At 48.1% G+C, this 24,517-nt stretch overlaps 1 protein-coding gene across 2 annotated transcripts in view; it reads right to left on the bottom strand.

Annotated features, from left to right (window-relative positions):
• Positions 1-266: 266 nt before the first annotated feature.
• The window catches only part of fgfr2 (fibroblast growth factor receptor 2), a 42,614-nt gene continuing 18,363 nt past the window's right edge, over positions 267-24,517 (bottom strand). The window contains exons 6-18 of one of the 2 annotated variants that reach the window (XM_071922594.2): positions 23,938-24,061; positions 19,278-19,468; positions 17,782-17,926; positions 15,638-15,837; positions 14,464-14,603; positions 11,752-11,873; positions 10,603-10,713; positions 10,032-10,222; positions 9,195-9,317; positions 7,735-7,805; positions 4,518-4,655; positions 3,593-3,698; positions 267-2,071 (exon numbers count right to left, since the gene is read on the bottom strand). In XM_071922594.2, the coding sequence (XP_071778695.1) occupies positions 1,907-2,071; positions 3,593-3,698; positions 4,518-4,655; positions 7,735-7,805; positions 9,195-9,317; positions 10,032-10,222; positions 10,603-10,713; positions 11,752-11,873; positions 14,464-14,603; positions 15,638-15,837; positions 17,782-17,926; positions 19,278-19,468; positions 23,938-24,061 (1,827 nt within the window). In that variant the 3' untranslated portion in view covers positions 267-1,906. Of the gene's footprint in view, positions 2,072-3,592; positions 3,699-4,517; positions 4,656-7,734; positions 7,806-9,194; positions 9,318-10,031; positions 10,223-10,602; positions 10,714-11,751; positions 11,874-14,463; positions 14,604-15,637; positions 15,838-17,781; positions 17,927-18,823; positions 18,963-19,277; positions 19,469-23,937; positions 24,062-24,517 lie in introns of both variants that reach the window. The other variant, XM_071922595.2, reaches the window with a different exon arrangement.

Below are 24,517 nucleotides of genomic sequence, written 5' to 3' on the forward strand. Positions count from 1 at the left end.
GCCAGGAGGCTAACAAAGCCTCTTTGTCTGATCGAAGTCAGACAGATCCAGACACAGAGCCACTCTGTCATGACAATGATGAGATCCCCATTCATTAACAAATTGCTTTACCACTGGCATAAATTCCAACATCTAACTTGATCACATTTGCTCTGCGTTCTTGCTGAGCTTAGCACTTTTGCATGACGACTGGGTATATAAGGACAACCAAAGTGTAAAGCTGCACCAGCAGCTTTAATACAAAGCCAAGGATTAGGACAAAGACATATTTTTCCATCATTTATTTTGCAAATGTGGCATGAACACTTGCAAAGAACATCTTAAAGTTGGTCCAGTAGAAAAAAAAGAAAAACACTTGAATGATTTAATACTTTGTTTTTCAGCTTTCAATTCTGTCAAGTAAATTTGGAGTCTATATTTAGTCTAAAATGAAGGAGCAGATTGCTAGTGGGTATTTCCAAAATCTTTTTCTTTCAATCATATATAAATATCCAGAAATCATCTCGTTTCCTAATGCAAAGCTAAGAAAGAGTAAAATGACTGGATAGAAACGGCATCATCTACATAAGAAAGGGATTAGCTGACTATAAAATGTACAGTTTTTAAAATTTAACTTAATATTCACATTCATATATAAAACTTACAAAACCTGGATCTTTCAAACCCACTAAAAATAGCTTTTTTCTGTTACTGCTGAAAGATCATCTTAAATTACCATAAACTTAATGGATTATTTATGTATTATCAGCATCATTAATATCATCATTTCTTCCATACTGTTTTTGTTCTTTTTTCAGACTTTTTGATTCATTTTCAAAAAACATAAGTCAATAAATTAACATGCTACCTCAGTCCCTGAAAGCCAATACTCAACTGTGTTACTGAGTGAGAGCGAGACAGGTGTTTGTGATATCATTGTGTGTATGTATGTCCGTGTGTGTGTGTGTGTGTGTGTGTGTATGCGTATGTGTGTGTGTGTGTGTGTGAAGAGAAATATAGGACACATAACCTGTTAGCACACCTGCCTCAAGCTCGAAGAAGGAGTGGGGGTGGGGGGGCGGTTGGGGTTATTCTGGAGTCCATACAAAAAATAATTCACTGTAAATATATAATATATATTTATACATATTTGAATATATTTACAAATATACCCAGCACTATACAGTATACTGTGTATTGGTTTTTTTTCTCCATAATAATTGCAAGGGCTTATCAAGAGAATGAAAAAAGAAATGCAACAATATTACAAAATAAACGAGAGGGCAGTGTCTGTGTGCGCTCTCCTCCTATTCCTCTGTTGTGTTAGTCGCCGCTCTTTCTCTCAGTCCTTTTCCTATTTGTCATCCTCTTCTAGTCCCTTGTTTTAAGTTCACAACGGTCCATACATTCCTCCAGGAACAAATAACAGTCTTGGAATGCCAGCCACTGGAATGGGATCGCCGGACAAGTAATTGTTGTCGATTGCAAAAACCTCTGGGTAAAAAAACATGAGAACCAAAAAAGTGTGTGTGTGTGTGTGTATGGAGGGAGAGGAGGAGGGCCCCCTGGGAACATCAATTTGTTCAGTCAATAAAAAAAGAGCTCCTGCAGGCTCCCTGCCCTCTCCTTAAGACCTTGTGTGAGCATTCATCTGTGTGTGTGTGTGTGTGTGTGTGTGTGTGTGTCAGTTTGACACAGTCTGTGTGGTGTGACAGCAGCGCTGCCACCAGCCCAGTCGTCCCGTCCGGGTCCATTAGTCCATTGGGAGTCCAGAGGGGGTGATGGGGGGGCAGGAGGGTGGGATGATGTGGAGGGGTGCTATGGAAGTGTCTCTGTGCTGTGTGTGTATTGGGGAGTGAGGGACAGGGTAGGTCAGGCTGGGGTTTTGGAAGAGGAGGAGGTGGTGGTGGTAGTAGAGGGGGGAGGCTCATGTTTTGACGCCCCCGTTGATGTGCTGGTACTTGGGGAGGCACGGCTCGTCCGGCAGGGGGTCGTGGGAAAACACAGAGTCGTCGCCGGAGGAGCAGGAGCTGCGGGTGTCGGGGAAGCTGGGGGAATACTGCTCTGCTGGGGCGCACAGGTCCAGATAGTCCTGTGGGGAGAGAGAGAAGAGCCGGGTGAGATGATTTACACACCAACACACACGCCCGTACGTTAAAGTGGGGAAAAACACACAGAGAAAGAATGAGAGGAGCAAGCGGGAGAGCATAAATACAGTGCTGAGACCCAGACAACGAGAACGGGGACTTTCCGGAGCCGGGTGAGAGAGTATCACCTTCATTATGATATTTATGTAAACCATACCAAATCACCCTGGAAGGATTTATGCAACGCTGGCCGGACCAACAGAGAAAATAATCTTAAAATCGGATACTGTATGAAAATATTTGCAAGAATAATAGGTAATAAATTGCGTGTTGGACTGCTGGATGATCCAGTGCGGCTTCAGCATAGCGGGATTGACCTAGTTGCGGTCTCGGTCCACTACAAAGTGGTTCAATGTGTTTGGGAAGCTGGGGAGGTGGAGAGACAGAGAGCTGGGGGAGAGACATGGCACCCCAGCTTTCATAGCTCCGCTTCACATCACTCTCCAGCGCAGTCCAAACAAACCTGACATCTGACATTGGAACGCCCAGCACCAGCGCTGTGAGATGGCTGGAAAAAAACACCAAAAAATGCGGCTAAACAAATAGACCAGCGATCTGGCAGGACTCAGCGCTCACCCAAAAAAACAGAGGAAAGATGAAAACCCCAAGAAATTCTGTTATTAATTTTTGACTGGGTCCAGTGTTCTGTGGTTGTTTTGGTCTTTTCATCTGGGCTGAGGCACCCTTTTTTTCACCCCTTGTCTTTCATGGCAGTTATTGGGACTAGTTGTGAGGAGGACGAGTTCTCGGGCTTTTTGTAGAAAATGAGCGCTGGCTTCCATTTTCCCAGCTCAACACGAGGAGGCTCACATTACTAAAGACCTCCACATCTGCCAGCGGTTTGGGGCAGAGGGAAAGGGAGGAGGAAAAAAAGACAAGAAAAAGGCGCTTTATTACATTTCAAAAGTTCAAACTCAAAGTTGGGCTTTTTGGCATAAATTCATGAAGTCCCGGTCCGAGAGCAGACGAGTCTTGACAGATTTCCATCCACGGCCTCTTTTCAGGCCCGCGCACGGATATCACACAAGACAGGGAGGGAATGGAAAGAAACACAAGCCATTATGGGGAGCGAGGCATGGCTGTGATGATTGGGCAACTTCACTGGGCCGTGTCGGCCACGTTGGGCCTGGATCAAATCAACCGGCCATTTTTTTGGTCACCATTAAGGTCGTGTGTCAGCAACGTTGCCTCTAATGCTCCTAAAGCTTTCAACAACATTCGGCTGAACCTTGCCTGCTCTGGCAAGAGTGTGATTTGGTTTGGATTGGGAAATATGTTACTGTGTGTAGGAATGCATCATATTATTCCATTTTCTTGTTTTGAAATGCCAGACTCTCGTTTGCCAGGAAATCCTGGCGTGGTTTGCGTAGCGCTGTCTTTCTGACCACCTTGAATACATCCAAGGAATACTAAATGGACTCTGGACTGTTGTTAAGTGTGAACAAGAATGACAGTGAAGCGCTCACCTCGTTGGTGCTGAGGGTGAGGATGCGATCCAGATCCTCCACTAGCTGCTTGAAGGTGGGTCTGTGGGATGAGATGGCATGCCAGCAGTCTTTCATCATCATGTACCTAAGAGAGGGAGAGAGAGAATCGGGATCAGTTTTACTCCGAGAGAAAGAGTTTTGGGAGGCGAGAGCAGTTTAGCAAAGTGATGTCGGCATTATTCTGTCTGTCCAAATACAAGCTACGCTATGCCAGGCTCCACTATTCAACTCCTCATCTGCCCTGTCTTCAAGTTTCAAAGATTGCCTGTCAGGAGCGGCTGAAATGATTTATGCCTCTGGACCCAGGTGTCTCCATATCAAAGAGTGAATCAAAACAGCAGGCTGCGTCTGTCACCATTTCACTTTCTCACAACTTGATGGCCTGCTGCTGATCACAAACATGCCTCCCAGTGCTTTGGCTTTTTTGAATGCTGTAATGTGTGTATGTGTGCGTGTCATGCATTTGCCACTGTGTCTGGCTCTACTTTGTCTCCAGTGTTCTCCATCAGCCTTCTCAGTGTGGCACCGTGGCGGGGCTGCGCCATTGTCTGCTGACTGGAGAGGAGCTATTGTGAATGAGGACATTGATAGCAGCCAGTTACAGCTGTGTGGAGGGCTGAGAGAGTGGACACAGAGCCGTGGAGTCATGGATCTGATGGAGACTGGGATGGCACAAGAGTCTGGGTAGAAGAGTTGGCGTGTATTCGGGTGGAAGATTGGTTAGGGAGGCTGCTGGTTCGATCTCTACACCATGTACATGGGTTGATCCATGGAAACTACAGTATCTCACAACAGGGTACAACACAACAGGGAGATACTTGCAATAAGTCCTTGTGGCTGTATCTGCTCCTGTCAAAATATACCTTACATATTTTGGGGAACAGAGAGAAACCAAGTCACTTACAGCTCATTGGTGCAGTTGCCAGGCTTGTCCATGCGATGGCCCTCTTTGAGCAACTTGAAGAGCTCTTCAACAGGGATGCCGGGGTAGGGGGAGCCCCCCAGGGTGAAGATCTCCCACATCAGCACCCCAAATGACCAGCTGGTGAGAGAGAGACGCATCAGTTACATTATGATATACAGTAATGGCAGCAACATGATAATAAAAAGTCCAGGAGCTCCCGGTCCTAAACGGCCTCAGCAAAAACATCAGTCCTCAGACCGAAATAATATTGCGCCTAATGAGTGTAACGCAATACACTTTCCTTTAACATTTATATAGATAATTCCCATATGGCCGCGTGGCCGAAAGGTGGAGACAACAACAGCGTGACTGTGGCGGTGTCAATGCCCTCTTTCTGCCGCCCGGCGGCTTGTGGCACGGAGCCGCTCCCAGTGCCACTCTGGCCCTGATCTCAATGATGGCTTTTGTGCCTGGCTGGACAGCCACACTGGTTGGCATTGTCCAGTCACACCATACCAAAACAAACAGTGGACCACCCACAGCAGACAAAAGGGACAGGGGAGGAGGGGAGGTGGTTCCGGAGATTGCTATTAACTATTAACTACTTCCTCATTGCACAGCGCCTGGTCATTAACTATCAATGATTCCATGCCGCTGATATCCATCAGTGTCAGGCTGCATGTTTATAGAAGAGACTGTGGATGCAATGTGACTAGTATCTCAGCAGTGCATCAAATGAATCATTCTTGCACTGAAAGCATGTGTGGTTTGTGTCCATAACAAAGGGTGTATTATAACACGTAGAGACGCTAAAACACACACACATACACACACACGCCACAGGCACATGGCCATGTTAGTGGCCCAACCAGGCTAGCAGCATGGACAGGCAGGTTGGAGGTTTATCACTCCTTCCATCTGTTTACACAACCAGCCCTGGGGTTTGTCCTCTCCTCTATCTCTCCGGTCGCATCTATCCGTTTGTTGACACACTCATCTGCTCCTTTCCATGCCACTTTGTTATCCGTCGCTCAGCTCTTGTCATTCCAACGCTCCCCGCGCAGGTTCACACACACACCTGCACCCACCCATGACTCACTTAACAAACACACACACACACAAACATGCTGCAGGTCACTTCTACTGACCCGGCATCCAACCTTATTAGTGTCCTTTATACAGCCCAACTAGATACATAAATAAACTCTACTGTGGTCAAATAAATGAATAAATAAAAATGTCAAAACAACATTTTTACATTACAAATCAGTACAGAAAAGCAACTCTTTACTAGCAAGCTGAACATTTCCATTACAATCTGCTCTGTCCGTCTCACTCATATTACATTCATATCTCAAGCACTTAGGTTTTATGTCGGTCCGCTGCAGATGTTTATGGTATTGACTGAAAACAACATGAATATGAATGTCAGAAAGCCAATCGATACACATACATCAGTGGATCCGATCAAAACACGATGATTCAAGGGCCTGCAGAGCGGCTCAAGGTAAGGGGAGGGGCTGGAGCTGAGGGTTTTTTTTGTTTGGGGAGGGGGGTTTTAAGCCACCCCACCCCCCACCCTTTCTCCAGCCCACTGGATCAGACCCCCCACATTGCCTCAGCCAAGCCTGGCCACGATGCAGTCTCCCTAGGCCCAGTGCAACAACTCTCTCCCCGTACCTAAGCCCGCCTGTGGCCACCTAGCACTGAGTCCCCCGGGCCCATTTGTCAAAAACCACAAGGGGCGGTGTTTCATTGGAATTCATATATTCATTTAATCTGATGTCATGTATGGATCGGCCGGGCTTCTAGTGAGGTTTGGGTGGAAGCCCTCCTCCCCTCCACCCACTCCACCTCACCGCATTCCTCCCTTCCTCTTCCCCTCTTCATACCCTATGTGAAAAAGCCAATTACTAAAAGTGAGTGATGAAACGTAATTAGTGGTGAGCGCGGCACAAAGGACTACCACAACCCCCCTCCCTCCCTCCCCCCTCCCCCTGCAGGTTATTGATTGGGGCTGCGCTATGGAACATGAAGGGCATCACGCGTACATAAACATATTCATGCGCACACATATGCACACACGCACAGGGGAGCGATTCCCTCAATTCGAACACTTAACCGGGTGAGCGCTGTGTTGTGTGTGCTACTGGTGTATGACTCATCGGCGCACACACACACACACACACACACACGCAAAATCTCCTCTCCCAGGGGTCAGCACGCAAGGCATTTATCTAATTGCCACACACACTTTCTGCCGCCAGTGTCTGGAGCCGAAACTTCAAACAACACTGTCAGAGCGCATGAGACTCAAACACCGAAAAGAGAGGGACGCTATCCCTTTGTTCTGTTTTTAGAATGAGTACTCTTGAACTTTAAAAAAAAAAAAAAAAAAGAAGAAGAGAGAGAGAGAGAGAGAGAGAGAGAGAGAGACAGACGGGTCAGCCATTCACATAACAGATGAATGAAAATAAGGACGGAGGGGTGAAAGGAGGGGGATTATTTTGATCGTGGAACGGCTCCAGAAAGATGAGCCACATGTTCAAAGTGTTGCTGAATGGAGAGAGGAGAGCGCAGAGGGTGCGGCAGAGGGGCGAACGCAGGAGGGATGGAGGGAAGGAGGGAAGGTTGAGGATGAGGCCCGGGCTGGAAGGGCGGCGGTATTGTTGCGTTCAGACATGTGTGAAGGCCCGAGGAGGAGGGGAGACTTCCGAGCCGAGCCGGAGGAGCGAGGGCGAGGCGGCGGGGAGGAGGAGGAGGCGCTGGTGGGCTCCGGCTCCTTCCAGGCCCCTTTGAAGCCGGCCAGATTAGTAACACGGCATTGGTTACAAGTCTAGCGTGAAATCCTCACTTTCGCCACAGACCGGCCAGCGCTGGCCCCCCTAAAGCCCAGCCACCCCCTCCCACCCAACACACACCAACTCTCCACCAAAACACCTCACTGACTCCCTGCACCTCCCTATACCCCTGAAAAACAACTCTCAGAATCGGACCGCTGGCTATAGGAAACCAGCTGAGAGCCACATAAAAATGTAAAAAATAGCAACGATTGTGTGTTTTTGTGTGCGAGGGATAGAGAGAATGAAGAAATTTGTGTCGCTGATGTGTGTAACTGTATTTTGAGCGTGTGTGTGTGTGTGTGTGTGTGTGTGAGGGATGCAAACAGAGTGTGTATGAGAGAGATTGAGTATGTATGAGCTGGTTCAATACTTACACGTCACTCTGGTGTGTGTACACTCGGTCAAACAGCGCCTCTGGAGCCATCCATTTCACCGGGAGACGACCCTGAGGACACACACATACACACAGGTCAGAGGTCAAACGGTCATACAGTCACACTCAAACATACACACAAAAACACCCCTGGCATCCTTAATTTCTCGTCTGATCAGCATGTTTTAATTCATTTACTGCTGGGGGATTTCATTACTCTTGGAGAGGCCAATAGGTGAAGGCAGCCTAAGGGAATAAGGCCCTAGATCGACTGTCTGGGAGCTGGATTTCCCAGAGGAACATTTACATTGTTAAAGCACTAGAGCTGATAAACAGGGTCACAGATAAATGAGAGAGTTTATCTCTATGTGCCGTTAAAACACTGGGCTGGGAAGCTGAGTGCAGCTGACAAGGCGACCCTGGTCAATATCTCTGTGGTGGTTTAATAGCAGGGATAATCTCATCAGACGCTGTGTATTGGTAAATAGAGGGTACACTGGTAAATGGAGGGGTAACACTTAAATAAGTACGTGTAAAATAGATTTCCATTTGATGATGTAGCCTTAAATCATATTGGGCAACCAACTGGCAACTACCAAAAAATGTATAACATGAATATACCAGAATAACTCAGGAAACACGCACCATTATGAAACTACATAATATTATGTATTAGGGAGATTTTCATTCAATACATACAATACACCAGTTTTATAACTTAATACCCAGGTTAATACACAGAAATAAGGCCACTATAAAGTGTAAGTAAGTGTTTATTTTCCCTATCCTTTCAAGAGACATTTCACCTTTTCCCATTGTGTAGATAAGAATTTCTTTGTAAGTGATCCGCCTGATTAAATGAAGGCTAAATAAATAAATTTAAAAAAAAGAAATGTAGCAACAATGATGCTGTTAGGAGCGGTCTAATGTAAGTAATCATCATCGTCGCTGCTGTCATTGTCCTCATCATCATTACCATCAGCATCACCGCGTATTGTTGCTGTTGTTGTTGTCAGCTAGTTCTCAGCATGATTGTGCGTGTGATGAAAAGGCAGCCATGCATACTAAATGAGGATGGGCCGGCAATGCTGCTCTGCGGTGGGAAAGAAAGATACCACTGCCCCACTATGGAGATGTCAATTATGTTTAAGCCCTCTCCCTCTCCCTCTTACTCCCTGTCTCTCTTTCTGGCTAATTGTATAAGTGTCTATGGAACTAAAGGAACAAGAGACTGAGGGATAAACAAGGCAGAGTCTCCAGAAGCACTACATTCACAGGCTGCCTGGGAACCCGCAGCTTCTGCCAAGACACCAGCCGAGGGAGAGAGGGAAAGAGAAAGATGAGGGGAGGGAGGGAATTAGAGAAAGAGAGAGAGAGACGGGTGGACTAATCTCACGCCGTGGCCCTCAAAAACATTCCGCTCCCTCAAAGCGCACCGGCTCCGTGTGTTCGAGGACTCACGTTGGTCGTCTTTTTGTAGTAATCGATGTTGTGGACGTCCCGGGCCAGGCCGAAGTCGGCGATCTTCATGAAGTTGCTCTCGGTGACCAGGACGTTTCTGGCTGCCAGGTCTCTGTGTATACACTGGGATGGAGAGAATGAGAAAGTGTCATATGGAGGGAGGGGAGAATAGAGGGACAGGTCGAGGAGTGGAAAAAGTGAAGGATAAGACAGTTACCTCATTCAACAGTAAACACTGAAACAGGTGTAGGCTTTGCTTGTAATGGTGTTTGTGGCGCGTGTAATCATCCAGAAAGGCAGCGCTTGACTGAGCAGCATGACGCTATAGTGATTGCATGATGAACATGCCTGGATAAGTACAGATTCCTTGAATACTTTGTCAGATATATGGTCGGAGTTGTTTGTGTGCCTAGGTGCGCATGTGCAAGCATGTGCGTGCGTGTGTGTGCGTGTGTGCGTGTATGCTCTGTCACATTCCAACAGTGAGAGGGAGCGTGAGGGTGCGTTTGGCGAACGTGGCCAAACGTTCCCCATTGTGAAAACTTCACAATTCTTCAGTTGTCTGCACAGAGGGGCTTTTGTGGTGGAATGAGAGACAATGCAGGGATTGGACGGAGGGTCAGAATAGTGTTTTTAGGAGACAATATTCCCACAGTGACGCACAAGCAGGCTTTCTACGTAAAACCTTCCTGGATACAGCACATCAAACGGCCGGTGCACTGGCACGGAAATCTGTCTAGGCAGCCAGGGGGGTGTGGATGTGAGAAAGGAAAATTTTGTGAGTGTGTGTGTGTGTGTGTGTGTGTGTGTGTGTATGTGTGTGTGTGTGTGTCTTACCTTCTGCGATGCCAGGTACTCCATGCCCCGTGCCACCTGGTAAGTGCAGGAGACCAGGTCTTTGAAGGTGAGCTGTTCGTCGGAGACGCGGGCGATGTCGTAGGAATATTCCATGCCGGGGGGCCGGCGGGCTCGCAGGTACTCCCTCAGGTTGCCCTTGGAGGCGTACTCCACTATCACATACAGAGGACCTGCACCACAGACAAGACCCAGGTCACTTCTGGAATTTGGTCATTTACTAATCCCCATTATAGGAAATGTCACTGCACTGAATTCAGTCTCAGTTGTACATGCTGTAATCATGTTTCACCTCTGTGTGTCCAGTATTCATTTGGCTTGCTACAGTTCATGCTAGTGCTTTAGCACAGTGAGTATGTTTACTGAGCAGTACAAGCTGCCTTTCTATCATCTCAAAAACATAATAGCGTACTAAATGTTGGACGTACAAAGGTGAAACTGCTACCAAGTTGATCAGAGCTCATTTTCCAAAATAAAACAATCAGTGTATTCTGAGATCAACATATTAAGACATTTGTTGAGGTGGTACTGTGTGATGTCATGGCCTACTCACCGTCTTGTGTACAGGCCCCCAGAAGATTGATGATGTTCTTATGTTTGCCGATCATCTTCATCATCTCCATCTCTGACACCAGGTCAGACAGGTCCTTCTCTGTGGCGTCATCTAAAGCAGGAGAAGCGGGACAGGAGGTTGGGAGGACGGGGTCAGCAAAACAAGCGCACCCCCAGTCATCTCTCCCCTTTAACCCTTGCTTGACTTGGGCCCCACCGGCCGCCCTGTCAGGTAACAGCTTGTTTTGGAGGTGGTTGTGATTAAGTGCGGCTGACAGACAATGTGGGCTAACGTTACGGCAGTGAGGGACGCTCCTCATACAGACTACAGAGGCATCCTTTCAGCTGCAGATGGGGGGGGGGAATTAAAGACGTTCGCTCAATCTGGACTCATTATCTGCAGCACAGGCTCCTTTTTCATGGGGCTGATTGAGCGAGCAGAGGTAGCCAGACAGCCAGAATGGCATAGCCTGCATTCCTCTGCACCATTACCTTGCCTGGGTCCTCTGTATTGAGAGTCGTTCTAAAGAGCAGATTTCCATTGTCAAGGTCGGTCCACCGGCTGGCTGCTCCACCTGACCCCCCCACCCCCCCCCCCACCCCTCTGCCCCCCCGCCTACCTTTATTAATCACAGCACTGCTACTCGTGTGACTCGCCTCTTTGTGTGGGTGCTGACTGAGCTCTAGCCAGCTGCTGCTTTGGGGTCAGGTATGTGACCGGTCCTCACCCTTACCTACCTACCTACACCACCACCCCCAACCCCTCCCCCCTCCGCCCTCACCCCAGCCGTCACTCAGCAACCACCAATAACAAACACTAATGACCGCCCCAGGCTCCGCCTTGCCCCTCGCTGAACTCTCATTGGAGCAGGAGAAAGATCCCATGGCAGATTTATGGCTCACACACCCACTTGCATATACCTGCAAGAGTGTGCATAGGTGGTGGATGCAGTTTGCATGTAATGAATAGCAGTAAAAACCCAACACACCTATAAAATGTACTCAAATTGCAGTAAGACATAATGAAGTACATCTTAACCCAAAGCCACTGGCCCAATTTTAAGAGATTTTAAGCCAGATATTTACCTGCACATTACCACCTTTCAGTTACTGTACACTGTGACTGTGCAACGGCAGAGGACATGCTTACCTTTGAGCATCTTGACGGCGACCGTTACAGCCTCCTTGGGTTTGTCCTTATCGATGCCCAGGGCCTCTGCCATCACAACCTGGCCGAAGCAGCCCTCGCCTAGCGGCTTGCCCAGGGTCAACCTGCAGGCACAAGACAGGCAGCACAGGGTTAGAAACACAGAGGGGAAAAAAAAACAGGCAGGAAGCTGAGAGCTGAAGTTGGCAGTCGATTAGCCGCCGAAACACAAACTAAAACCCATTTGACTTAATCTGACTGTAGCATCGAATCACTGTACTACAGAAATAAACAGGTTACAGAGAATGTGAGAGGGAATGAAACCAGGCACCAAGCCAGTTTCTCAACCTCACCCTGTGTTTTTTACTCCATCTCTCTCTCTCTCTGCCACTCTCTCTCTCTGTCTCTCTCTCTCTCTCTCTCTGTTTCAATCAGATTGTGTCTGTGTGAGTGCTTTATTGGCGCGGCGACTGCAGCCTGTGCCAGGGCAGTAGGTAGGAAGGCAGAGACAGCAGCGATAATCACCTGATAAAGCGAGGGAGAGGCACTCGTCTCTAAACTGTTTACCCTGCCTTGGCATGTTCCAATATACACTCTCTACAAGTCATTACACAGGGCTTAGCTTAGCCCTGACACATTAGCCACTGACGGATGGAAAGCTGGCTTTGTGCTGCCATACAGGTGGGCCTGACTACAATACCAGAGGGAAATTTAAGCACCACTACAATGTAAGCCATGTCACAATACCTGTTGAGCTAGACTATGCCCAAACTGTACTGCACAGAATGACAGTGAAATGAGTGAGTGCAACTTTTACACACACACATGCTCTCACACCACCATCCATCACCCCTCTGACCCCTGACCCAGCGGTGCTCTCTGGTGGTTTCTTGATTGACAGGTGTTGGCCCCGCCCCCGCCTGGCCCAGTGTCCCGGCTGTGTAAACACACACTGCACGCCACGAAGCCTAGGGCCCGAGGCCGGCGCCCTGTCACAGTAACACAATCCCCTATCTGTCCGCACACACTCAATGGCATCCATTCTGTCCATCCCGCCACACATAATCAATGTTATTTTTCCTCCGCAAACTGCAAATGTTAGCATTCCACAGCGTTCTGCAATCCCAACACGACCCCTCAGGCGCTGGGATAAAGACCCAAAGAGAGAAATACACAAAGATATATTCAGCCCTGAAACACTCTCCCATCAGTTGGCTTCAGCCTGTCATATAGACAATATATCCCCTTTCATTTTAAAATCAAAATGTTCCACTGGCATGCCATTCTGCACAGACACAAGGAGTTAACAATACATCAGAAATGGTTTTAAGTGATGACTGGGAAATGCTTTTTGTTCCAAACTGTTTTTTTTAACAACCAGTTTAACAACAGACAGGCCTTCACATTTATGGTCTGGGGTTTTCCCTACTCTTTCCCAACGAGAAGCCTCAAGCGAGTGCTAAACAACTATAGCCTTAGCTGTCCTATTAAAGCCGAGCTAAAGCTCACCGCTGGCCACTGCAACTGTGACTAACCGAAACCTCAGCAGCGCTAATTCCTCTGGTATGAAACCGAGCAAACACTCCTCGTCCAAACATGCAGATGAAAGCCGCGAGTGAAGCACTTCTGCCTAACCACTAATTAGCACGACTTCATTCCTTACCATCACTAGTGTGAGTGTGTGTGTGTGTGTGTGTGTGTGTGTGTGTGTGTGTGTGACGCAGCAGTGGTAATGATGAGGCAGGGGGGGCAAGGTGCCAAGTTCAGGTCATTCTACTACAGCACCAACAGATGAATCACTGCCTCTTATCGCGGCCGCCACAGCCATTACTCACTAGTTAGTCATTACTGCCTGCTGCCTCTAACTGTTAATGGCACACTTCACCCAGAACAATAGTTATCTGATCACTTAGCAGCAGGGATACAATCATCCAGATGGTCATTGTGTAGTAATCTAGGTGTTATCGGCTACTGTAATGCACCCTGCTACACAGAGATAATACTAATGGAATTGAGGCTGAGGACGAAGGGTGTAACACTGAATATTACCATACATACCATGCAGTAGCTACTGTATGCAGGCCTTGAAGACTGAATGTATTATTGTGACTCACCGGTAAGATAAAAGTGATGCAACCTGGCAAATCAGCACTTTAAAGGCTTTTTTTTCATGTTTTATGGAAGAGCTGGATCAGATCTACATAATGATGTACTGTATTTTGCACTTGAAGTGGAAAAAAAGAGGAAGTTAAGGCTTCTGAAAAATGTTCAGGCTTGCAATAAGACCTAGGTTGTATCTTCACTGCAAAAAGTCTTAATCTTAATAAGTCATCTGAATCTAGTTGAGTCTTAAAATCTCACTTTTTTCAGAAATTTTGTGAAAAAATCTGCCAAAAAGGTGAGATAATTCCACTTGTTTCCAATGAAAATTCCCTTGAGTTAAGTGTTTTCTTGGCGCTAGTGGATTCATTTGCCTCACTCTGCCTTGTTTCAAGATTCAGCTCAACCCATCGGCAGAATGTTTCACTTGTTTTAAGAAAAATAAGACTGAATTGACTTGTTAAGATGGACATTTTTGAAGCGTTCAAGTGTCCTTTGCTGTCAAAAATCTGTGACACCCAGAATGACAGAAAACGGCCCTCAGCCAAAGTAGGCTTGTGCAACAAGAGGATGCTGGACATTGTTGGACCAGACAGTGTCAATCGTCGCCCTCACCTGTCTCGGGCAAACTCCCAGCGGGGGTCCTCGGGGAGGTCGTACTCGGGGATGGGCTCGTCGTGGGCGGAGCTGCGGCGCGTGGTGATGCGGACCAGCGGCGTGCTGGAGTTCATGGAGGAGCTGGAGTCAGCCGACACCTACAGGGGAGAAGAGACTGGCTGATCACCGCAGTCTGGGTTCATAGGATGGCTAAAGCTCCAAGGCATGGCTAGAGGAGTGCGAGTGTGTATGTGGTAGAGTATGACACAGTAAATGTAAAAAAAAAAGAATGCACAATGGGATGCAGGCTGACAAATGAAAAACGATGAATACAAATTTTTAAAAAGCTGGTTGCCCACTTGTAGCTTGTTTATTGAATTTAGAATTAACAATGTCGGCAAGTGTGGCTCATTAACATGCATGCAACGGACTCATTCATTTCCATACTTAATGTGATAAATCTCTGTCTCCAGGCCAGAGCTTACATTCCATTTGATCATTAAGAAGCGAGCAACCGGAGCAATTTCGATGAATGCGTGTTAATCACTCAGCCCCGTCTCTGTCCCCGGGGCTCCTCGCTCCCCTCTCCACCTTACCTTGACACGGGAACCCGTCTCTCCGAGGAATGTAATCCAACACTTTTTGTACCTTTTGGAGTGTTGGTTTCCCTTGAGGGAAAAGGCATAGCTCACACACAGAGGAACAGTCCCGCAGCGGTGCGGGGCAGCGGTGCTAACTTGCCTTTTAAATGAGGCTTAATGCTAGAAGTAATACTGTCTAAAATGCTTTGATAACAGTCTGCACTATGGTGTAAAGCTTTTTTTTTGGCAGCAGAAAACTAGTGTTTATTGTTATTTAAATCTAGTCTGATCTTGTAAATCTATTCAACATCAACCTTCTGTATTTAACTCTGCTGAAATAATAATTCTTATTAAAGTGCAGAGGCAGCAATTGAGCAGGTAAGTAGCAGACAGTGTTGCATGTCTTGCTCAAGGACACTTCAACAGACAAGAATAAAATTAGTGACATTCTGGTTATGGGGAAGTCACTCTGCTGCCCTTCTGTGTACCTATGATTGTACGAGTTTGTTGTCTGTATGAGTTTTGTTGTACAGTGTGTGTGTGTGTGGGGTGTGGTTTACTCCTCTAGGGGTGTTAGATGCCTTTGGAACTCTTTATCTACTTTCTGTTACCTGGCGGCGCAGAGGGATCTGCTTGCTGAGCTTGTGGACGGCCGGCTGGCCCCCGAAGTCGGGCTTCTTGGCCGTGTTCCTCATGCGGCACACCACCACGATGACCACCATGCAGGCGATGAGGAAGACGCCCACGCAGTATATGGCGATCTCCACGTAGTCGGGCGACATCAGCCCCGTGATCTGCTCCTCCTTATTGGCTGAAGGGAGAGGAAGGGGGGAAGGGAGCGGCGAGATGGAGGTCAGGCGGAGAAAGGTAGAGGGAGGCTCTCGCTGATACACACATATGGGTGGCACACACACACACACGCACATTCTCCACATAAACAAACACATATGGACGTCAGACAAACACAGATAGACAGCTGCTCTGGCGATGACTCACGCGTAAATATAATCACCCACGGCCGGCTAACTAAACAGAAATGTTTTTGTAGCATCTTTCGCTCTCTTTTCCCAGGGTGTCCTCACGCCTACCGCTCTTTTTTCATCTAACAGCTCAGTACGAGGCTTAACAGACTGCTGGACTGTAAATCTTGGCTCTGCCAGTAGACAAGCAAGCCTGCATATGTCTGCGTCCTGCGCTAATATTGGAGACACACGAGCACGCATACAAACACACACCCACGAAGGACGGAACAATACACGCTCCGCTTCAGACTGCAAACAAGGGCGAGCGGTGTCCTTCGTGGTTGTATATGGCCTGAACTTCCTGTCGAGGAAATGGACCGTGTGTGTGTGTGTGTGTGTGTGTGTGTGCAGCTATAGGAAAGGACTGTTCCATAATGCATAGCCCTCCAGACCACAAACAAGGCCCTTGTGCAGCACAGTCAGCCAAGCAGCCAGCGGGCCAGCTTGGGGGGGGGGGGGGGGGGGGGGGGTGAAACTACACGTAGGAACCTTTCTCCTGTCTGCCTCGTATCCCCTGGTCCAGAAACCGCAGAACACACAGATGCCACAGCCATGCAGGCGCCACCGACGCAGATAGAGCACATCGGGGGCAATAAATAATACATATTACTCCCAGAGGAAATGGCTCGCCTGTGATCATTATGTTTCATTGTTTATAGGCAAAACAAAACTATTATCTTGTTACAACATTAATGGGGGGTGGGGTGGGGGGGTGGGGGGTACCGGTTGTCTGTTTAAGGCTGCAGTGTTCAGACGGTTAACTGCTCTCATCGATCTCATTTAGTACCCAGACACCGTGCCCACCCTGAATGAATGTGGATTTATTGCTTTCGGCTAGGACTTTAAGCAAAAACATTCATCTGTTTAACCTGGAGTGAACTTCTACAAACTCTGCCACTAAGTTTTATGTATTTGGTCCTTTGGCGTATATTATTACAGGCCAGACATAAAGTGCAGGACAAATATAGGACAAAACCAAACAGATGCATGGGAACGCGCATACACACACACACACACACACAACACAAACATTCGCACGCATGAAACTCGATGAGTCATTCACCGCATATAAGCTGAGAAGTTTGGCCCTGATAATTGAGAAAGTCAAGCCGACGGGATGCGAGCGTCGAGCTTTACCTTTCGATCCTTATTTCCAGGAGAAATAAGGATCTTAGAAGCGGCCAATTATCAGAGCCAGGAAAGAGGGTGAAGCCACTTTGAGACAGAGGGAATGCGTGATACACATGCCGTAATCGTAGTAAAAAAAAGACAGACAGATTCCCTCGACATGCGGAGTCTGAAGCAAAACGTGGCACCGAGAGGCTTTCCCCCAAGGAGCGAGAGAAAGATGGAAGGGAAGGAAAGAGAGAAGGAGGGAGACGAACCCTCCCCTCCCTTTGGAGTCTGGAGACACTCGAGCTGCTCTGGGAGCTCCACTTCCGTCTCGGAGTTATATTAAGTCGTCTACCCCCGTTATCTGGCCGGAGCTTTCAACGGCTCGCCAATCTAGATAATATTATAGAATATATGCTCCCCGCTCTTGCGTTACACTGTCTTGGATGTTGACCGTGCCGGTTCATCGCGGTAATCTAATATTTGAGCTTGTGCGTCTCGGACTCCGGAGGGAGGGCTTGCCTTCCGTAGAGGTCATTGAAATGACATAATCCAACCATTTTTAGACAACACTGAGAGAAAAGAGAGGGAAAGAGAGGGCAGTATATGAGTGTATATACCTGGAAGCACCGTCAACCAAGCAGTGTGAAAGGAGATCCCAATAGAATTACCCGCCAAGCACGTATACTCCCCAGCATCCTCGAAAGTGACATTGGGCAAGTAGAGAACTTCTATCTCCTTATCTGTGGTGTTAACACCTGCGGTCTGGGAGAAGGAGAAGAGGAGGAAGAGGAGGAGGAGGAGGTGGAGGGATGGTAAAAGAAGAAAGAGTGGGTGGAAGATAAGAGCAGGGGGGGGGGGATCAGAAAGTGGAGATGGGGAGGAAAGATCAGAGAGGAAGACAAGGAGAGGAGAGAACAGAGGGAGGTGGAAGCAAAGAGAGAGAGAGAGAGAGAGAGAGAGAGAGAGAGAGAGAGAGAGAGAGAGAGAGAGAGGGAGAGAGAGAAAAAAAAAATTGAGACCCACAACACCAGGAGAGAAATAAGAGGAGCTGGATGGCGTCCATCGCTGAGGTCCCGTCTAGAGCAAAGGATGACGGGAGTTTCCATGGGTGGGGGGGAGGAGGGCTTCATAACAAACAGAGACACAGAGAGAGGCCCTTGTACCACCACAACATGAGAGAAAACAAACACACCCCCCAAAAAAGTTTCCCTTCACCGTACCACCAGAACCCACCAGTACAGGCCGGCCCAGTGCATGAACACACTGGTCTGGACACATGCACACACAACCACAGGGAGGAGAAGCATGGAGAGCGCCGCGCTGCAGCACCGCACACCGTCCTGACACAGCTGGCAAGAGGGGGAAAGATAGAGAGAGAGACAGAGGGAGGTGGAAAGAGAGAGTCAGCTGTGGCAGTCTCTGTGTGTAGGTGTGCAGGCGCTTCCATGGCTGCAGCGGTCTCAGCAGTAGAGGGAGCAGCTGAAACACAAGGGAGTAACTAACTAACACTTAGAAGGGTTTGTGAGCCCCCAGGACCACCAAGAGACCAGCAGCAGGACCACCACAGCACACCGGGGTCGGGGACGAGCCCCGGGACACCACACCGGAGGGGGGGGGGGGGGAGCGGGTCAGCCGTCAGGCCTCGGGGGGGGGGGTTACCTGGGATGACTGTGAGCCAGCCCGACTGGTTGGCCTCCCCTATATAATTGGAGACTTTACAGGTATACTCTCCGGCATCGTCCTCCGTCACGTTGGTGAGGGTGAGCACCTCCACGTCGGAGCTGTTAATGCCCGAACGCTGAAATCCACACACACACACTTAGCCGGGACACACGTAAACTCAGACAAACGTGTAAATACAAATAGAGAACAGCTACATGGAGCTGCAGGGGAGAGGAGAGAGCAGGAACCGCCACCGAGAGTCGGCATGGAAAAGACCTATCACTTGATAAGGGAGGAAAGGTGATGATTAGTTCCTCTATCTAGCCACCTTTGGCAAAATCACTGGTGGAAATACCTGCAAATGTGAAAGAAAACAAAAATCTGAGTACAAAAAAGAGGGAAATATCGAGAAAATAAAGGCTTCAGGCAAAGAGGAGGCACTGGGACGTACCTTCAGCACGCGGACGTAGGGGTGTCCGTCGGGGCCGTAGCGACTGCCGTTCTGCATGATGTGTTTCAGCCACTGGATGTGAGGCTGGGCGTCGCTGTACACCTTGCAGACGAAGCGAGCGTCCTCCCCCACGTGCACAGTGGTGTTGGCCGGCAGTCCAGCCTGAAGAATAGGCCGGTGAGGGGAGCGTTCTGTCGGGAGGAGGGTTAAATGTTAGTGGTCGCAACTGAAAGTCTGTGCAAATACGAGGAATATACATGATTTTGGAGGACTGGCCCGTTTGTCAACTTCCCTGTTAAGTGATGAGAACATAAGACACCACAATCATCCCCTCGTCCCGTGGTACATTGTTTGACACGTGGATGATTTTGGTGTCTATGTCCTCATCACTTCATAAGGGCAAGTCTGAAGTTCCAGGATGCTGAAAGCCTTTCTGAGCGACTGCATTCAGGAGGTGTGAGGGTGTGTCTTTGCAGAAGCAGAGCTGCGTGTACGTGTGAATGTTTTCCCTGACAGGTACAGTCATGACAGGACGGCCTATCTCTTATCACAGCAGCGTTTAGAGGCTTGACACAAAACAAAGAGGCTGGGAGAGCTATCTCCGCAAGATAAGGTTAAAGTCAGAAAAACCTGCAGGAGGAGGAATCCAAAGAGTGTTTTCTTCAAGCCTTTACGAAACAAAGCTATTCAGCATCTGGGGTTGTGTATATTGCAGGCGTGTAGGGGGTTAAGCAAAAATATGCGCTAGTCTTGGAAAGCGAAACACCTTCATAACCCCCCAACCCCCCAACTCAAACTATCTGCATTCTTTTGCAAGCAAACATTTGGCCTGCGAATCCAAACAGAGCGAGACCTGCTGAACAATGCCCTCTTTCACACACTACCCAGCCTTCACATCCACTCTGAGGAGCCCACCAACCCCCACTCTGACAGCAAGCACCCGCCACCACACACACACACACACACACACACACACATATATATATACACACACACAATGACATCACTCAGCCTAGAGCACAGCATTGCCTTTCCAAAACAAAGCCCTAAGGTAGGTGCAGTGCAGTTTTCGTGTGTGTGTGTGTGTGTGAGTGAGAGGTCGGGGGTGGGTGGTGGGGGATGGTCAGCGGGTGATGAGGGGTAGTGTGCTGGGTTAAAGAAGGAGGACTTAAAAAAAAAGGGAGAGAGAATGGTGGGGAGGAGAGAGAGGACAGGAGGAGGAGGTGGGAAAAAGAGCGAGGGAAGAAAAGGGATCAACAGATGGAGAGTGAAGAGACGGAGAGAGAGAGGCAGAGACTTCTTCCATATGTCCGTCTGTCGTTCTGCTCCATCTTTCTAATATCTGTCCGATCAGATGATTCCCACCCCTCCTCCCTCCCTCTCCCTCTCTCTCCCTCCTCCTTCCTGCACATTCCTAGGGCTCACCATGTTTATTGTCTCTCTCTTCCCCCCCCCTATTTCTCTCTCTCTCTCTATCTTTCACATGCCTTCCCTCTCCCTCAATCTTTCCCGAATAGAGGGCGAGGGAGTTAACTCTCCCTCTCTGACGCCTCACACGCAAACACATGCTTCCACCTCTCTCTCTCTCTCTCTCTCTCTCTCTCTCTCTCTCTTTCTCTCTCTCTCTAAAACTTCCCAATTACCATGCTGTCCAGCATAATTTTGCACATTTACTTGTCATTTACCCAGATGAAAACATATAACACATATTTACTGAAACTGGCAACAGGGGAAATGCAATCAACTTTCACAATCATGCAGAAATGCAATTAATTCAAACAATTGCAGAGAGAGACCATTGCAAGTTTTTTGTTTTGTTTTTGGAGTTGTTGTTGTTTTGAATCTAGAGCAGCCGAATTCGTTCTAACCTTCATTATAGCTGATCCAAATGTTAGCTGGAGCATTTAGAGCTGGCCATGCATAGCTGACAACTCCAACCAAATGACAGAATGGGTGTGTGGCGAGAGAAAATAGGCCACATCATGATTAGGGAGAAACCCCAAAACAATAAAAGTTTGTGGAGCAACTCTCGTTTAAATTAGAAAAAGGGATACTCTGTGTGTGTGGGTGTGTGTGTGTGTGTGGGCATGTGCAGAGAAGCTCCTTTAAGGCCCATCGACCTCACACAAGAGAACTGCAGAGACTTAGCGAGGGAACGGCTGAGAGACATGCGGATAAGACAGGAAGAGAGAGAGAGAGAGCGAGAGAGGCATTTGAAAACCTCAGCCATGTTTCCCTTTCTGTCTGCAGCACCACATGAAAGGTTCCTGGGCTAGTGGGTTAACACACACATACACACACACACACACGCAACGGAACGGCCACAGGAAAACCAAACAGGGCCTAGTCATTGTTTTCATGTGTTGAGACTGGGAGAGATGCATAAAGTAACAAAAATCTAATATAAATGGTTAACAAGGTCAGTATGACCCTCCACAGTGCTGGCAGCAGAGACGAGGCTACAACCCACCCAGACTGCACAATCAAAGAGGCTATTATCTTTTTTTTTTTGTTTTTATGTTTTACTGTGACCAATATCCAGTGAGCCATTTCAAATCTAAATCCATCTATCAATTAAGTCATTAGTGGAGTAATTTTATGGCAGCGGCGGTGGGACAGAGAAAGGAAGAGGCGTGAGGAGCGGGACGGGGGCATTCCATGGCGTCCCATGCGAGACCGGTGAACTCTGGGTAACCTGGCGGCTTGGCACGCCAGGCCCCTAGGGGTCAGGGAGGGGTAGAGGCACAGGAAGAGAGCGGCATGGCACAGGATGGCATGGGGCGACCAACAAAAGTGCCGCATGGCCACTGGGTGCCATAGTTCTGACTGAATGAGCCGGCGGGTGTTTTGACTGTGTGTTCGCGTTCATGTGTGTGTGTGTGTGTGTGTGTGGGTGTCCGACTGCGGCCCTTTCTCCAGAGGCCAGTTTGAACCAGAAAGGGCTGGTTTCACTTGGTTTTAATAGCTGATCCTGTGGGTCATTTGGGCCCAAAAGACTGATAAGAGCCGCCTTTTCTGTCTCCGTTTCCCCCCTCCTTTTTCTCGTTCTCCCCCTCTCCTCCCCTCTGTCCACCCCACTAAAATGGAGTGGAGTGAAGCAAGAGGTTGCAGGGGGCAGTGGCTCTGGAGCCAGACGTAGAGGGGGTTTACTGCTCTGCAATAAAACAGAACAAAAAACAGAAACACGCAGGCTGAAGGAGAGCTTTGGCTAACCCCGGAGTGGAGCAGAGCAGGGGGCCTGAGTGGGGGAATGAGTGTGAGTGTATGTGTGTGTGTGTGTGCTTCTGTGTGAGTTTGCGTGCGTGTTTATGAGTCTGTGTGTGCATATAGTCATATGTGTATGTTTGCATGCACATTTGCCAGCATGTGCATGTGTGCAAAAACCCACAGCCATTTAATCTCCATCTCATATATCGAGAACAATACTCTCTATTACCATGGAGACACTAACCAAAACAGTAGTGGGTAATGACTGTAGGTCAGGTCAGGACAATGGGGACAATAGGGGAATTAACTCCCTGGATATATATATATATACATACTTATATATGCTTGGAATACACATGGACCGCTGGCCCCTAAACGCCTGTCTATGGCTCAAGCTGCTGCTGCTGCATGAGCTTTCAGGTTATCTGTGGATTATTGACCAGGCCTTAGGAGAATTAAGTGTGTCAGAAATGCTTTGATGTCTATTGATTGCTTGCATAGTGGCCCGGTGAGGCCAAAGGAGCACGGGTTCACATTAAAATAAGGGCAAAGTTGCTGCATGCACACACACGCACACACAGTGATCTACTATTTTTACCCCACTCCTCCTGCTGCCCCGCTGCCTATTGATTCTGCAAACTGAGCAGAAAAAGGTCCTTTGCGCTCCAAAGGTCAGAGTGAGGGGCTGAGTGAGTTGGGTCTGAACTTGCTTTAATAGTGCTGAGTCCAGCGCTCTGTACGCATTAGAGTGACACTGAAATAGAATCTCCTGATCATCCACTGACTGTTTTAAGCCCCTCTCATACCTGACATGGGTCAAATAGAGTTTGGAAATAATTTGTTTGGTTTAGTCTACCTGGAGTACCAGATGGGTGGGGTTTAGCATGTAGGACAATACAGAGGGCCAGAAAGTTTATATAAGTATTTGAGTATATTTTTTTGTGGTTGAAAACATGTCCCAGTATGATAAACCCCACCCAACTGGTGCTTCAAGTGCATAAAAACAAATGCTTAGATTTTTTAGCCATGTCTGCCTATTACACACTGTGTCACTATGAGCAGAACTCATACACACATAATCTCAAGCATAATGCCAGGCCTTGTGACAGTGATCCTTCATCTCAATGGGACTTACCTGGATAAATACAATTATATTAATGAATAAAAAAATAAATTAAATCTGTCGACACATACACACCACATGCGTATTTAACTGCCACAAGGCTTGGCAGCGGTCCTTGACCTGCACCTGCATACAGTGTGCACCTGGGGGATCAAACGGCACACACACACACATACACACACACACACACTATTCTCACCGTGAGAACCCTTGCCACTGGCCGAGCTATCCACTTGCTCTGCCACACCGCTATTCATCCCTCCACCCTTCCCTTGTTGTCCAGATAGCCTTTTGTGTGTGTGTGTGTGTGTGTGTGTGTGTGGTACTGACCCACTACGTCCAGGGTGTAGGTGTGGTTGATGGCTCCATACTGGTTCTCCACCAGACAGGTGTAGTTGCCCTTGTCCGACGGCACCACGCTCTCCATGATCAGGGTCCAGTGCTGGCTACGCACCTGGGAGAGAGACAGAGGGACTGGTATGAGCACACACACTCACAGATACACACACCAACAACACAAAACACACCGGACGAATACAGAGAAACGCAGGAGACCGCAGGCATAAACAGGTAGCGGTAAACGTGCTATTAAGGGAGGGAGGTGAAAGAGGAACAGGAAGAGAGGGAGAGTGGTTTTGGTTGGGGGACTGAGAGACGAGTGCAGGAAAACAATATTGAGGCTGATGACAGGCTGATTCCCCTGGAATGCCTCCGCAACACCAGACTATTTTCTTATTCCTGCGGCTCACTTCAACTGCTGGGGAAAAAAAATCTCATTCTAATCCACTACTTTTGAGTGCTTTGAAGAGTCTCACTGTATGCTCCTTGTTCCGAATAGTGAGAATCACAGAGACTTGGATCATAGTAGTTTTACAGTAGTAGTAGTACAGTTCAGATACTGTCAGGTAAA

Source organism: Centroberyx gerrardi, chromosome 15, assembly GCF_048128805.1.
Source record: "Centroberyx gerrardi isolate f3 chromosome 15, fCenGer3.hap1.cur.20231027, whole genome shotgun sequence".
Classification (NCBI taxonomy): Eukaryota; Metazoa; Chordata; class Actinopteri; order Beryciformes; family Berycidae; genus Centroberyx; species Centroberyx gerrardi.